Source organism: Triticum urartu, chromosome 2A (assembly GCF_056163025.1).
Source record: "Triticum urartu cultivar PI428250 chromosome 2A, HENAU_Tu73, whole genome shotgun sequence".
In the NCBI taxonomy this organism is placed as follows: Eukaryota; Viridiplantae; Streptophyta; class Magnoliopsida; order Poales; family Poaceae; genus Triticum; species Triticum urartu.
Window position 1 is genome coordinate 655,034,018 of NC_141874.1, and position 15,056 is coordinate 655,049,073.

The following is a 15,056-nucleotide window of genomic DNA, read 5'->3' on the forward strand; positions in this document are numbered from 1 at the left end:
CGCCCTTTTTTGCTTGCTTGTTCTTTTCTGCGTGTTTTTCGCTCAAGAATATGTATGGCACCAACAGTGGAGGATTCTCACAATCATACCAGCTGGTTTCACTCAGGGTTAACTCGGATGTGACGCACGAGTCGTCCTCATCGGCAGCGCGATGATATCGACAAAAAAACATTCAAAACTCACGAACAAACTTGTATTCTTCTTGAAGAAACATCGAATTAAAAGGTGTTCCCACATGAGGAAAACCCGAGTTGTCCACCGAACTAGAAAAGATTAGAGAAAAGAACCACAATCAATTATTCTTGAAAGCTACGCGCTATAATCTCGTGTGTCTCAGCTTAGGACGCGTGCTAATCGCCGATTCGCTGCCGTTGACGGTGACATATTAGTAGATGAAGCTCTTAATCTCTAGTCCATTTGCATTTTGCAACAATAAGTGCACTAGAGTTTCACGCGTTCTTTTTCGTTACAAGATAAGTACATGAGCAACAGAACTTTGAATTCAAAGATGATGATTTGTAGTAAACTAAAAAAATATGTAACAAAAGAAGTTGGACTTGGATTGCTAATCGCCTATTGGCTCATGGATGATGCAGGCGGCCTACTAGCCTAGCCTAGCTAGGGCCTAGAGCCGAAGATACACTTTACTAAAGGAAAAGAAAATGCCCCACCACATGAATGAAGAGCATAAACAAATCAACAAAGTCAAAGAAGAAACAATATTCAGATATACTCCAAGTTGCAGCACGATAGTACTCCACCAGCAGCAACCTGGGCACAGTCCACTTGCCACTGCTGCCAGCAGACAAGGATTAAGCAGCTAGCTGACAGAAGTGCTTATAAAACACACAAAGTGACAGCCCTGGATCTCCATCTCGGAAAGATTAGCGGCAGCTGCCTGTACTTAATTAATCAGAGCAGCATCAAGGTAAACTAGGTTAGCAGCAGCTACTAATTAAGAAGGAAACATGAGGGCAGCAACCCGGGTTTGTTTAGTCACACTGGTTAACCGGCCAAGTGGCACCAAAGCTACTAGATTAAGAACCTGTAACTAACCAGTCAAGCAGCATTAGCAGCAGGGGCATCAAGTAGTGGTAGTAATATGCCGCGTCGGTGTCAGCAGTTTTGGTGCCACAGTTGTATGGCACATAGATCAGCAGTGAGGGACGGGTCAGCAATGCTGTCTGAGCCCTGAGGTCAGTCTCCTCTTCTCTTCTCTTCTTCTTCTTCACCTCCTTGTCATCGCTGCTGCTGCTGTGCTACCATCCAAATCCCGGAGCTTTCCATCGGTTAAATTCCGGGCCAAAATAGTGGGCGCCCACCAGCGCCCTCCTCCCCGTCTCTTCCCCCCTGTCCTCATATGCCGCTCCTGTCCCGTCCTCCTCCTGCCACTTCTTCCTTTCCTTGCTTCTCTCGCTCTGCCAGCGCCCTCCTCCTCCTCTCTGAATCTCTCCCCTGCCGAGGAGGCCCGTCGCGTGCCGCCGCTTCGGACCCCGGCCGTCGAGGCGGCTGTCCGTGACCCGGGGAGGTTTTCTTGGGGGGAGAAAGGTCGGGGTTTTCGGCTGGTTGGTTGGGATTTTGGTTCTTGATTTGAGCGGCGATTTCGGTTGGTTTTCTGCGATTCGGAGTCCCTGTGCTGTGATTCCTGCCGCTCCCTGCTTCCATTTCTGTTCCCTGCCAACACCCCCCGGAATTCAGAGCGGCCGAGGCGGTTCTTCGCTCCGGGCCTCCGTCCATGTAAGAATTGGGTTGGGGTTGGAGGCGTCGATGCGGAGATTCGAGGTCGAACTTTGAGCGAGCGGGAGATCAAGAACTGTTGCTCGAAGGTCGATTTTTATCCGTGAACCCGGTTTTCAGATTGGTTGTTGCGAAGGCTGCAAGTGGAGGACGACTGTCGTTTTTCGCGAGGATTTGAGAGCTGTGGTCGAGGTCAAAAGAGATCAATGGCGTCGCTGTCCGAAAGCGAGGGGACGAACAGGGGGGGCATGTGGGAGCTGGATCAGAACCTTGATCAGCCCATGGATGAGGAAGCCACCAGACTCAAGAATATGTACCGGGAAAAGGTCTGACGTTTCTCTTCTTCAGTTAGTTGCTTTACAGTTCATTTATATTAGTATTTTAATTCATCTGTATTTAGCTTCCAAGACTTGGTTATTTTCAGAGAAAATGTAAAATCAGTCTCTGCATGTGACCAGTTCATGTCAATGTGCAGTTTGTGCTTTGAGAACATCTGGAACAGATGTGTTACTTTGATATGGATTGTGCTGCTTGAACATATTGTTTGCCATCTCTAGTGTGCGAAGTAATTTGGTGTAGTTGGTATTATGGGATTACCATTTTAATTTTCAATGATGGTGGGATTACTGAGTAACTGAAGAAATATAATTTTTAGTGCTTTCTTGGTAGTGAAAATGATGCGCTTCCAGGTGTGTCAGGGAAAAGAAAAAAGGAGCAGTGATTTTGTTTATCCAAGTTTTTTCTGCATTCCATTGTGATTAAACAATTAGCAGAATAATCATTAGTCCTGAAATTTGATGCTTGTGTATTTTTGAAAAGAAACTGAATGCTTGTTTATTATTCAAGTTGTTGGGCTACTAAATCAAGAGTTTATATTGACTGTTATTTCCCTTGATGCAGAAATTCTCATCAGTTTTGATGCTGCGGCTTGCATTTCAGAGCCTTGGGGTGGTCTTTGGTGACTTGGGCACATCACCGCTCTATGTGTTCTATAATGCCTTTCCTCACGGAGTATACGACGACGAAGATGTTATTGGAGCTCTTTCCCTGATCATTTACACCCTTACTCTCATCCCTCTTCTGAAGTATGTTTTTGTTGTCTTGAGGGCAAATGACAATGGTCAAGGTAAGATAATTTATCCGCACAAGGTCCAAATATCATACTGGTTAGACCTTCAATGAGATGGTGTCTCTTATGATCTGCTCTGTACTTGGCAAAAAAGGAAAATACTGACTGCAATACATCTCAAATGCTTGTTTCTACACATTAGCTAACGCCAAGCACAGTAGAATTCAATAAGGGGCAACTATAACAGTGCATTTTTTCCATCAGATTGGTAGGTGAATATGTTAATACAATGCCTTTCTGGTCATGAGATGCCAGAGTGGCAGCTAAATTATTTTCTATGGAAAGTTTAGTCTGAGATCACTCTACTGTTGCCTCAGTGTTGGAAACAACTCTTCCATGCACAATTCTGTGACTTCTTGATTTGATAACTTTGCTTGCAGTTTTACACTGGTGGTGACCTCTTTTTTTTGTCTTGCAGGTGGTACACTTGCTCTATATTCACTACTCTGCCGTCATGCAAAGATCAGCACTATACCCAACCAACACAAGACTGATGAGGACCTAACGACATATAGTCGGCAAACTTATGAGGAGAACTCATTGGCAGCGAAAATAAAGAGATGGCTAGAAACACGCGCATATAAAAGAAACTGTCTTCTTATTCTTGTTCTCCTTGGTACTTGTACAGCTATTGGAGATGGAATCCTTACTCCTGCTATATCAGGTATTCTGCATAATTTCTTCTAAACTCATGTTCAGCATCATATTTTTGTGAGTAAATTGAACGTTTCCAGGAACCTGATTTGTGATTTTGTGTTTCACAGTTCTTTCTGCATCAGGTGGTATAAAAGTTCAAAATCCAAACATGAGTACTGGTAATATTGTGTTTTCAATCTCATATGTACCGTTACCCTTGTACTTTATCTTTTGCATAAATCCATGTTGTAAAGTCGCTTCATCTTTGATTTTCTTTGTATGTGGCAGATATTGTTGTACTTGTTGCCGTGATCATCTTGATTGGAGTATTCAGCATGCAACACTTTGGTACAGACAAAGTTGGATGGCTATTCGCACCTATAGTGCTCATCTGGTTCATTTTAATTGGAAGTGTCGGAGCACTGAACATACACAAGTATGGTAGCTCTGTATTAAGAGCGTACAATCCAGTCTATATATACCGTTATTTCCGAAGGCGGGGAAATTCTTCTAACACCTGGACCGTTCTTGGAGGAATCATGCTTAGCATCACAGGTCAGTCCGTTTTACGTATTCAGGTTTAGAAATCATGCTTAGCATCACAGGTTTAGAAATTACCTTCCATCAACCTATAATAAAACTCGTATGACATGCAGATATTTGTTTCTTTCTCTTCAGGAACTGAAGCGTTATTTGCAGATCTATGTCATTTCCCTGTGTTGGCCATTCAGGTAGCATGTCTTCCATCAGTCATTGCGATATATCTGTAGCCAAATGTGTGCTCCCTAATTTGAAAATGTCTATTTGCAGATTGCATTCACCTTCATTGTATTCCCATGCCTTCTTCTGGCATACACAGGGCAAGCAGCTTATATAATTTCCAACAAGAAACATGTGAATGACGCCTTCTATCGCTCCATTCCAGGTCCTCCTCAGATACTATAGCTTGTCATCCTATTGACTAATCCTAAGATAGATTGATCGATGTGCCAGCACATCACGTTTGCACACTGTCATAGTGCGTAGCCATTATTGACAGTGCATACTAGTGCTGTTGCTTTATGTACTATAGTTCTCATAGTGAGATGTTTAATAATTGCAGATGCCATATACTGGCCAGCCTTTGTTATAGCAACTGCTGCAGCAATAATTGCAAGTCAAGCCACCATATCTGCAACCTACTCGATAATAAAGCAGGCTCTTGCATTAGGATGTTTCCCCCGCGTGAAGGTAGTCCACACCTCGAAGAAATTTCTCGGGCAGATTTATATCCCTGACATCAACTGGCTCCTCCTTATTCTTTGTATTGCTGTGACTGCTGGATTCAAGAACCAGAGCCAGATAGGAAATGCATACGGTAAGGTTTACTTTCTAAATATGGAGTCTGATGAGCATTCCTTGTTTGCAACACCATGTAGTATATATTGCTAAGCTTGGAAAGGCTACATTCAGACAATTTAAAAGGAAAGATTGCCTTATAATAGAAAGAGTGACTGGTAATAGGCTGAAATTGTCCTGAAATAAGAACTGTCGCAGAATTTACATGACACAGTCTTCGCTGCATATCTCAGACAACTCTAAATTTACATTTCCTGTTTGTGTGAACAGGCACTGCAGTGGTTATAGTTATGCTAGTGACAACGTTCCTCATGGTACCAATAATGCTGCTGGTGTGGAAGAGTCACTGGATTCTTGTCATCACCTTTATTGTGCTCTCGTTGATGGTAGAGCTACCATACTTCTGGGCTTGCATATTGAAGATTGACCAAGGCGGTTGGGTCCCGCTTGTCATCGCGATAGCCTTCTTCATCATCATGTATGTGTGGCACTATTGCACTGTAAAGCGGTATGAATTTGAGATGCACAGCAAGGTGTCAATGGCCTGGATTCTTGGCCTCGGTCCGAGCCTTGGTCTAGTCAGGGTTCCAGGGATAGGCTTTGTGTACACTGAGCTGGCAAGTGGCGTACCGCACATCTTCTCACACTTTATCACCAACCTACCTGCTATCCACTCGGTTGTCGTCTTCGTCTGTGTCAAGTATCTTCCAGTCTACACAGTCCCGGTGGAGGAGCGGTTCCTTGTGAGGAGGATTGGGCCGAAGAACTTCCATATATTCCGTTGCATTGCAAGGTACGGATATAAAGACCTCCACAAGAAAGATGATGACTTTGAGAAGATGCTCTTTGACTGCCTCACGTTATTCATCCGACTCGAGAGCATGATGGATGGTTATTCAGATTCCGATGAGTTCAGCTTACCAGAGCAGAGGACTGAAGGATCGATCAACACTGCATTTCTAGCAGACAAAACTGTCAACACAATGTGCTCCAATGGTGACCTTAGCTACTCATCACAGGATTCTATTGTGCCAGTGCAGTCACCCCTCGGGGTAAACAACCTGTTGACGTACTCAAGCCAAACCAACCGTACAGTCAGCAACGAAGTTGAGTTCTTGAACCGGTGCAGGGATGCTGGTGTTGTGCACATCCTAGGGAACACCATTGTGCGCGCTCGGAGAGATTCAGGGATCATCAAGAAGATTTCTGTAGATTACTTGTATGCCTTCATGAGGAGGATCTGCAGGGAGAACAGTGTGATGTTCAATATTCCTCATGAGAGCCTTCTTAATGTTGGGCAAATATACTACATCTGAAACATCGTTTTCCGTTTGGTTTGTACTGGATTCTGAGCAAAAAGCTCTGATGTACCGTTCTCTGGAAGGGAGAGGGGGGTGGCTGCTTTAAACTGTAAATATAAATAGGGAATAGCTTCAGATTTTGTTCCGCACCCTGCATCTTTCAGGCGGTTTTCATGCTAGAAATGTTCGCCTTTTGTCTTGTAATTCGTAAGATTCAGATGCTTCCTTTCCCTGATAAATCATATATTGTGATAGTTGTCTAGAAAAATCTCTAACTGGCAACTCATGGATTCGAAAGTAGTTGCAGCTTTATAAGTTGTCACCTTTGTTTTCGTTGAAAAACCAACATCATCTTTGTGGCTGGCTGCAAAGGTTCAGGTTTTCAGTATGGCTGAATTTGATGTGACAGTCAGATAGATGTACATATGTTGTGCAATAAAAACATGCTCATGCAAAATGCCTTAGTCAACTAATTAAACAGTGCACATTACACAAACCATAGTTTTAGGATGATCATATTCTCATCTGAATTCAACGACAAGGGAGTTCCACGAAAACTAGCAGATAAAACTACCTAGATGGCTACATCACTGATTACATTTGCAGGTCATGCTGGTTGCTGATGACTGAACCAGATGATGGACAAAACATCTTCATCGCAAAATGAAACTAGCCTGGACCACGAACCACTCGGCATATTGAGGGCTAATTGGCCTTAGCCAATCTACGAATCTGACTTGGGCACGGCTTTTCATCCTGATTGCAACAAGCTGCGTCGCAAGGGATCTTTCCACATGGGCACTTGTCTCCATGACTGACAACAGCTTCTGCGATCGACCTTTTCTGGCAACGATGACGAAGTTCCTCAAGCTCGCACTTCAGGTTGTCGACCTGCTGCCCGAGTGAATCAACCTTGTCCGTGAGGTAGTTCATGTGCTCAATCGCCTTCTCAGGGAACTTCCTGTCCAGCCATTGGGTGAAACCACAGTCCTGTTTTGAATCCTGACAAAAACAGAAACGAAGACATAGATTATCATTGTGGATCAATGCAGTGATAGTTAAGACCATTACATGTATATGCAACCCCGATAAACATTTTCCAAAGGAAGCTCACCGCGAAGAGAGGGCAGCGGTAGAACCTTCGCCCTGGGTCTTGACGGTCCCATGAAGTTTCAATGGTGCAAGGTTTATCATGCTTGCAAGTTGGCCAGCTGCCATCATCATCAGATTCATCTGTCACTGCAGGATCTTCATCAGAGGTTGTTTTCTTGGCACTCCACTTGACAAACAGCCTGAAAACTCCAACATGGCGCCATGCCACATTCAGGAACGCCCTCCAGGAATCGTCCCCAGTTATGTCAATCAGCACGGTGGAAGGAGGAGCCATGGGATTGTTCCTGACATACAGAATGTGCTGCGGAGTGAGCTCATGTGTCACGTCATTCAACTGGAAGAGCTGCATTATCCAGCGTCGCACTTGCTCGAACGACTTGTTCAGTGGCTCTGGTAGCCGTGCGACCAGAAACGGGCAATCGGGACTCACTAGTGCCCCCTCGGGCCCATTGGAAATCTTCCCTTCAGCAGGAAATATCACAAACTCTTCTGGCATCGACATACCTGTAGAAAAATAAAGGTATGAATGAACTATTTTCCACATTTGTATATTTCTTCTGAAACTAAATTTCCACTTTCCCAATATATATCGGCAATCCATGACGTCCCTCAATCACTGTCTAACAGTAGCAACCTCTAGTCTAGAGAGATAGAAAAGTTTGTCCTACATGTTTCCATACCACACAAAATCCATCTGTTCCCCAATTCAACTGAGATGATGTCATTTTTGGAGAAAAACTGACATAATGGCATCCTTCCCTAATCAGTAGTAATCATCATCACCATAACAGCTACCCCTATACAAACTCGCCAAAACGCACAAAAGGAACATCATTTTCTGTTTCCTACAGCTAAATCGGTTTACACACAATTCATGTGCCCTCCTAGTCAACAGCCATAGAAACACTCTTCCCTAATCAGCAATCGCCATCACCATGTTCTCCAGTTCAACTGACATGATGAAATTCTTTCCTAATCAGTAATCGAGATCACTAGTGGCGATATGTTTCAGCATAACCGCACCATTAAAGCAAAGCGAAGGAGGAAGGAAACCGCCGCGATCGGAGAAACTTTTACCTCGCAGAGGAAGGCGTGCCGGTTCCCAGCAAGGGCGTCGGGATCGCCGCCGCGAGCGAAGTCACCGGAAGCGGCGGAACCCCCTCCTCTCTCCGGCTGGATTGCCGCCTGAACCCTAGGCTGGACCCTCCTCCGGCGGTTGGAATGTGGGAGATTTCTCCCCCGTTCTCACCCTTTTATCATGCGGGGTGCCGCGGCGGAACCCGAGCGGGCTCGGCTGGTGTCGATTTTGGCGGGGAATGGTTAGCCTCTCCTCCCGCGCAGACGATTTGAAGATTTTGGGACTGCTGGGGACGCGCGCTCGATGATCGTGCTGCCGCTGGACCCAAAGTGCGATGGGAATGAAATACCAGGGGTGTCGATGCAAATGCTCCTTGCCTCGGAGTAGAAGGACGCAGCCACACGGAAATCTAAGGTCGAGTAGTCAATTGGGGTCTTTAATTCTTAATAAATTAGAATCATCCGATTTTATCCGGTCAACAATTTCTTAAAAATCTCTCTCATTCAATTCTTTTAATTTATTATGCTCATTAATTTTGCAGCTTTTTTATTCTATTGAGATATTTAATTTGGATTTTGGTTCATGACATTGATTTGATTAGATTTAGACCGGGTCAACAATTTCTTAGGAGCCCCCTCATTCAATTCATTTTCACTATGCTCCTTTACTTTGAAGCTTTTCCATTTGATCGAGGTTTCAATTTTAGATTTGCTTCATAATTTTAATAAGGAAACAAATTTTCAAATTGATCGGCAGCAAACAGCCTTATATCAATCCCACACACCCACTCATCACATAGAAAAAAGAAGTCTCAATATGTGACACTGTAGCACCAAAATTTCCTTAAATAATACTGGTTGATTAGCATATAATACAAAATCACACCGCGAATGGCCCGCCAACCGTATTATAAAGAAAAGAAAACGCACTCCATCATCTCCCCACTCGCAAAACTAAATACTCCCTTGGTTTCAAAATATAAGATGTGATTGTGTTTTGGAAGTCGAATTTCTTTAACTTTGACTGAGGTTAGGGCATCTCCACTAGGCCCCCCAAGAAGCCCTCCATGACCACTTTTTAGCCGCCGGCGGTAAAAATATGTCCCAGTCACGCCCCTAGACTCGATTTTCGCCGGATTTCGCAAAAACTAGCGCCGGCACTCTCATGCAGAACCCAGCCCGTCGGGGAGCACCTGGAAGCGGAGAGAGAAAATTTTGCATGCATTTGGCCCACAATCAGCCTCCCACTCTCTCTTTCCTCCCTTTTTCTCCGGGTCCCACCCACTTGCATGCCCTCTCTTTTGGTTCTCTTCACCAAACGCAGAACGAGATTCTTCAGGCCGCGCACTGCTCCTTGCACCGGCCGGCACCGCGCACGGGTCCGCCTCCACCACCGCGCCGCACCTTCCCGCGCCGCCGCGCCGCGAAGAAGGAGCCCTGCCCGCGCCCCAGCAGGCTGTGCCACTCCAGCAGCTCCCATGGCGGCGCCGCGCTCGGGTCCGCCTCCACGGCAGCAGAACCCGCGCAGCTGCGGGCGCAGGAAGTGCAGCACCAGCTCGTCCTCCGTCGGGCGGCCCCGGCCACAACGAGCCACGAGCGACCCCGGCTCCTTCGGGCGCTCCACGGGCGGCCAGGGTGGGAGGCCGGGCGGCGCGTGGGGCGGCCGGGCTGGCCGGGGCGTGGCCGGCACGCCCCCACCTCCTTCTCCTCGACTCCTCCTCCTCTCCATCCTCGTCGACGGCGGTCAGGGAGGGCCCGCGCGTGGGCGCGGGTGGCGGGGGCACGGACGCGAGCGGGCGCGGCCACGAGCACGAGCGGGGGGGGGGGGGGGGGGCTGCCGGTGGTCAAATGCCTCCCCCTCCTCCTCCTGTGTCGCCAGTGGACGCGCACCCAACGCCGTTGATGGGGCGCGAGCGCGACGCCCGCGGTGAGGACGAACGGCGGCAGCGCGGACGGGCCGTGGTTGCGGAAGAAGCCAAAGTGGCGGGGCGGGCGCGCAGGACACGGCGCGGCGCCAGCGGCGGCACATCGCCGCGCACCGGCAGCCGCCTGAAGACCTCCAACAGCATGCCGTGGGGCAGCGCGGACGTGATTGGCATCCACGGCCTCATCACCTCCCGCTCCTCCGCCAGCATCTACCCCGTCTTCGAGTACATGGAGCACGACCTCGCCGGACTCGCTTCCTCCCCTGACCTCTCCAAATGGAGGGACTGCACCGCGAGCAGGGCCTGTATGCACCGGAGCGTGCCCGCGTCATCGCCTGTGACCTGCTCGACGAAATGCCGCTGCCTACTTGAGCCTCAACACTGCTCCTGGGGGGGTGCAACGAGTGGAAAGATTTACGCCCCCAGGCAAAATATTTCGCCGGCAGTCCCCCAAGGGGCGAAAGAAATGCCTCCTGGGGGGCCGAACGGCTGGAGATGCCCTTAGAGCCAAAAATATCGACATCCACAATACTAGATAAACAAAAAATGAAAATTCATTTCATGATGGATCGAATGATACCGATTCGATATTATGAATATCTATATATTTCTCTATAATTTTGGTCAAGTTTACAGAGGTTTGATTTTTTGAAAAACTAACGCACCTTATATTTTCAAACAGAGGGAGTAACAAAATTATGAAAACCCTTCAACACCAATGACGCAGCAAAGCACGTCCAACCCTTCTACTACAAAATTAGGGAATGTGACAGTATGGAGGGTGATATTGGCCGGGTAGAGCCTATAAACTGAACAGTTGCGCCAAGGCACAAGGAGTCTGTGTCAAGAGTCATAGAGGAGCAGTTCCGATGTTTCTTCAGAGGCGAAGACATCCATGAAAGCGCATGTGGTTGGATGATGCCACTTCTGCGCGGCGAAGAGGGCGGGGGGGGGGGGGGAGTAGGGAATACATATTATGGATCCTCAAGGTGGAGAGAGCGCTGGGAGTGGCAACCGCCAGAGATACTCGTTGTACCGGCGGTGGTAGCGATGCAGGCCCGTTTGTTTGCAAAGAGAGGAAAGGAGAGGTCGGGAGGGAGGAGCGTGGAGTGATCGGTCTGGTGGACCGAGTAGATAGCGAAACCCCCGCTAGGAACGTTGGACCCGATGAACCACAGTCCTCCAAAAATGCTACGGGGGAAGCGGTCCTTTTAGGACATCCGCCTAGTCTTACGGCGAGCTAGACAATACTTTTACGTGAATTGGGGGGGTGGGGGTGGGGGATGTACGATCAGGTCACAAGAATGGATGGTTCTAGAGTCTAATTGCCTAAGAGGCTTCCTATAGAGTGCCCAGTTATAATGTCTCTAAATAGGATCCCCTATTGAATGCTTAGTTTAATAAACTTCGTAAATGGTGTGGAGGGGTCCCACTCAGCATTATCGTCGTAAGGTCACGAAGTGTATCACTATGGTTGTAAAGATTAGGACGTGAAGTGATTCGAGGGGACAATAAAAGCCTTCACCCCTAGCATTTATGATTGTTAGGGGAATTACGGAGAACCCTTAGAGAGACAGTGTCCACAGGGCAACCCTCAATTACCGTAGTAGTAACCTGCAGAGGGAGACTATAGTAGTGGTGTGTGTGACACAAAGTTTACCTAAAGTAGAACATGTTCTATACCCGGCTCCGCCCAGCATAATCGTCAAGAGTGACTCAAGTATTCAGACAATACTATGTTAATGCATAGGTTACGTTAGAGACATACCAATGAGAATTCCAGACTATCTGAGAACGCCTTACTCCTCTGCCAGTTCCACTTGTTACTCGTGCTATTGTTTTTATTAACTTTTCATGTTATTTACTTTCAGTTCGCTCTTCAACCAAAAACAATCATTTTTTTCCGCCCCACTTTGTAAAGAATCTACAATTATTTGCAGGCACAAATTCATAATTTAGTAGAGGAGGCAACATCTAATTCCTATGCTTCTCGTGAAATAGATACTCTTACTTCAAAAAAAGTACAACTAAATCATGTGCACTTACATGCCATTAGCAACTTATTCATCAGAAAAAATGGCAGGTAAATCACTTTTCCTAGATGGACACGTAAATCACATTGATTGCATACACATTATATTCCCATAAAAAAGAAAGACTAACTGGTACTTGGGAAGTAGTTAGCTAGTTTTGGGGTTATAAGCTAAACATACTTTGCGGCTGGCCGTTTACGTACATGTCGCCTCGTTAGCAAACACGCGAAGTGTTTTCCTCTCGGGTGCTAGGTGACTGAAACCTTAGCCGCTACTAGGAGAGACCACTCGCCAGCTTTCTCGCGCCATCCTTTGACGAGACCCCTCCGCTGACGGCCTCTCGGTCCTTGATGGTGAGGGGGTTGCCGGATCCCGTGTGTTAGAGCCCTAGTAGCTTTGAGCTGTTGAGCATCTTATGAATTTTTCTGTAATTTTCCTTCATGTGAGGTGCTTTGTATCGTTGGAGATCCTCTATAATAGATCTGGGGGCTCATTCGGAAAACAAAGTGACCGGTAAATCACTTTAGATGGGCAGGTAAATCGCATTGATTCTACAGCAAATATATTCGGATATATTCACCGCATTTCTAAAAGTTATAATACGTAATATCTATACGCAAAAAAGAAAGACGATTGCATGGCAGTTAAACGCGGGCCTGATTAGACGCAGCATTTCGCCGCTAATCTCGTTGCTGGCGAACATCATCCCCTATAAAAATGCTACTACGGTTAATAGGTTACGGATCCTCCATCGCCGCGCGTCTACGCCGCCGAGAAGCGCCGCCGCCTACGCCGCCGCCGCCTCAAGCCAAGGTATTTCTCCTCGCGCGCACGAAGAGACCGCGAGCTAGTTCCCCGTCAGTTCGTCCTTCTCACCCAGATTGATGAATCCACTGTACAGATTGATTTATCCTAACCCCTTGTTCCTTTCAGCGGCGCCATGGAGGGGAAGAGTTCCGCGAAGAAGAAGAAGGTGAGGAAGACCAACCCTCCGGCGGAGGAGGCAGTGACGGCGGCGGCGACCATCCTCCTGAGGGAGGATCTCATCTTGGAGATCCTCTCCCGCCTCCCCGCCAGGTCCGTCCACCGCTTCAAGTGCGTCTCCCCGGCCTGGCGCGACCTCATCGCCGACCCCGCCCACCGCAAGAAGCTGCCCCAACCCCTCGCCGGTTTCCTCTACAGCACCTACCACGGGCCGGGCCGTCGCATGTACGACTTTCACTTCGCCAAAGTTCCCGGCGGCGCAGCCCAGCCGGTCGACCCGTCCCTCTCTTTCTTGCCGTCCCACAAGTACTGGTACGTCGACCGGCTGGACACCTGCAATGGCCTCCTCCTCTCCCGCGCCCACAAGTTCCCTTCTACTCCTTTCGGGGACGACGATGAGCAGCTTGAATACCATTACATCGTTTGCAATCCGGCCACCGGGAGGTGGGTTGGCATCCCCGCACTCCCGCCGGTGGCAGACGGCCACCGCGTCATCGCTCGTTTGGCTTTTGATCCAGCAGTGTCGCCGCATTTCCACGTTCTTCAGTTTGAGGACACCGAACAGGATAAATACATCACAGGAGTGGCCATCTACTCTTCGCAAACCGGAGCCTGGAATTACAGAGAAAGCCGCCTTCCTGAGAAAATTAGCCTGTTCGCTGGCCTTACAAGTGTCTTCTTTCAAGGTATGCTGCACTTGTATGAACACGGACTTTGATGCTGTGCTGGTAGCAGTGGACATGGAGGGGCAGGTGTGGAAGACTATCCCTGTGCCATCAGGTAGTCTGAGTTTTGGTATGATGGGAGTGTCACAGGGGTGCTTGCACTACGCTGCCACACCGCTAGCTCCTGGCGAGAAGAAGAAGAAGGGGAAGAAGAAAAAGCATGGGGATACAACAACAGTCTGGTACATGAAGGATTATGATAGTAAAGAATGGGTCTTGAAGCATAGTGTGAGCTACGATGAGTTGTGCAGCATGACTGGTGGGGAGTACAGGGTGGCTGCTTTTCATCCAGACTGCGACACCATTTTCTTGGACTCGTTTGGTTCTGATACGTTGGCATCATACGATATGCAGCATCAGAAATTCCATCGGATCCGTAGTCTTCGGAAAAACAAGGCAGCGATATTTTTACCATATGTTCCATTGTTCTCGGACTCATTTGCAGGTGCAGATGGGCAGTAGTGTTACCTGCAAGTCAAGCTTGTGCTTCCTCCAAGAATTTGCTCTTCTTCTGTAGGTGCTGAACTATTTATCTGTTGATCTCTGAATTTTTTTTCAATCATGTCATTTTATTTGCTGGTGCTTGTGCTCCCGTAGCTTGATTTTCTGTTTGGAGCAATCCCTGTAACCATAGAGATTAAGCATACTGCAATTTTGAAAGAACATGGTTACTATTTTTGCGGTGTGTCCAGCTATTGTCCCGGATACGAATTAGTTTCATGTCGCTAAAGTAATCTGAAATCTGGTTCTCTTGTCCATGGTATTGAAGGATTGTGTGTCCTAATTCCTGATATTACTATATTTATTAGTGAGCGTAGTTCGTAAACCTTGTAGTGTATTCCGAGTCTCTTATCAGATTTTTGCAATGTCTATTTGATGCTAGCCTCAGGATTTCTGTGATGCATTGGCATTGAGCAAAATTCTTTTTATCGACTCTTCCTGTAGCTAATGAATTCAGTCTGCCGCGGTTTAACTTCTGCTACCTAACCTGTTAACCCAGCTGAATAATTGCATCAGTGACGAAAGAAAATAGCAGCTTTCGTAAGTAGTAGCAGTAC

At 47.3% G+C, this 15,056-nt stretch overlaps 2 protein-coding genes and 1 pseudogene across 2 annotated transcripts; 2 read left to right on the forward strand and 1 right to left on the reverse strand.

Moving 5' to 3' along the window:
- The first annotated feature begins 1,167 nt into the window (after window positions 1-1,167).
- LOC125539480 (putative potassium transporter 11) lies at window positions 1,168-6,345 on the forward strand. Its single transcript, XM_048702937.2, has 9 exons — window positions 1,168-2,063; window positions 2,638-2,863; window positions 3,285-3,530; window positions 3,631-3,681; window positions 3,791-4,057; window positions 4,181-4,233; window positions 4,313-4,427; window positions 4,605-4,859; window positions 5,111-6,345. Exons 1-9 carry the CDS (start codon window positions 1,944-1,946, stop codon window positions 6,154-6,156), a joined length of 2,379 nt encoding a protein of 792 aa, XP_048558894.1. The 5' UTR covers window positions 1,168-1,943; the 3' UTR covers window positions 6,157-6,345.
- Window positions 6,346-6,591: 246 nt separating this feature from the next.
- Window positions 6,592-8,790, reverse strand: LOC125539481 (uncharacterized). Its single transcript, XM_048702938.2, has 3 exons — window positions 8,332-8,790; window positions 7,256-7,758; window positions 6,592-7,143 (listed from the first exon to the last, which is right to left on the reverse strand). Exons 2-3 carry the CDS (start codon window positions 7,754-7,756, stop codon window positions 6,847-6,849), a joined length of 798 nt encoding a protein of 265 aa, XP_048558895.1. The 5' UTR covers window positions 7,757-7,758; window positions 8,332-8,790; the 3' UTR covers window positions 6,592-6,846.
- A 4,436-nt stretch (window positions 8,791-13,226) lies between these two features.
- LOC125537695 (F-box protein At5g07610-like) lies at window positions 13,227-14,600 on the forward strand (annotated as a pseudogene).
- Window positions 14,601-15,056: the final 456 nt, after the last annotated feature.

Coding starts and splice junctions, on each gene's coding strand:
- LOC125539480 (XM_048702937.2), top strand. CDS start 1,944: ATGGCGTCGCTGTCCGAAAGCGAGGGGACGAACAGGGGGGGCATGTGG. Junction 4,058..4,180: donor AATCATGCTTAGCATCACAG/GTCAGTCCGTTT, acceptor CTTTCTCTTCAG/GAACTGAAGCGTTATTTGCA. Junction 4,428..4,604: donor CTTCTATCGCTCCATTCCAG/GTCCTCCTCAGA, acceptor TAATAATTGCAG/ATGCCATATACTGGCCAGCC.
- LOC125539481 (XM_048702938.2), bottom strand. CDS start 7,756: ATGTCGATGCCAGAAGAGTTTGTGATATTTCCTGCTGAAGGGAAGATT. Junction 7,144..7,255: donor ACCGCTGCCCTCTCTTCGCG/GTGAGCTTCCTT, acceptor TGTTTTTGTCAG/GATTCAAAACAGGACTGTGG.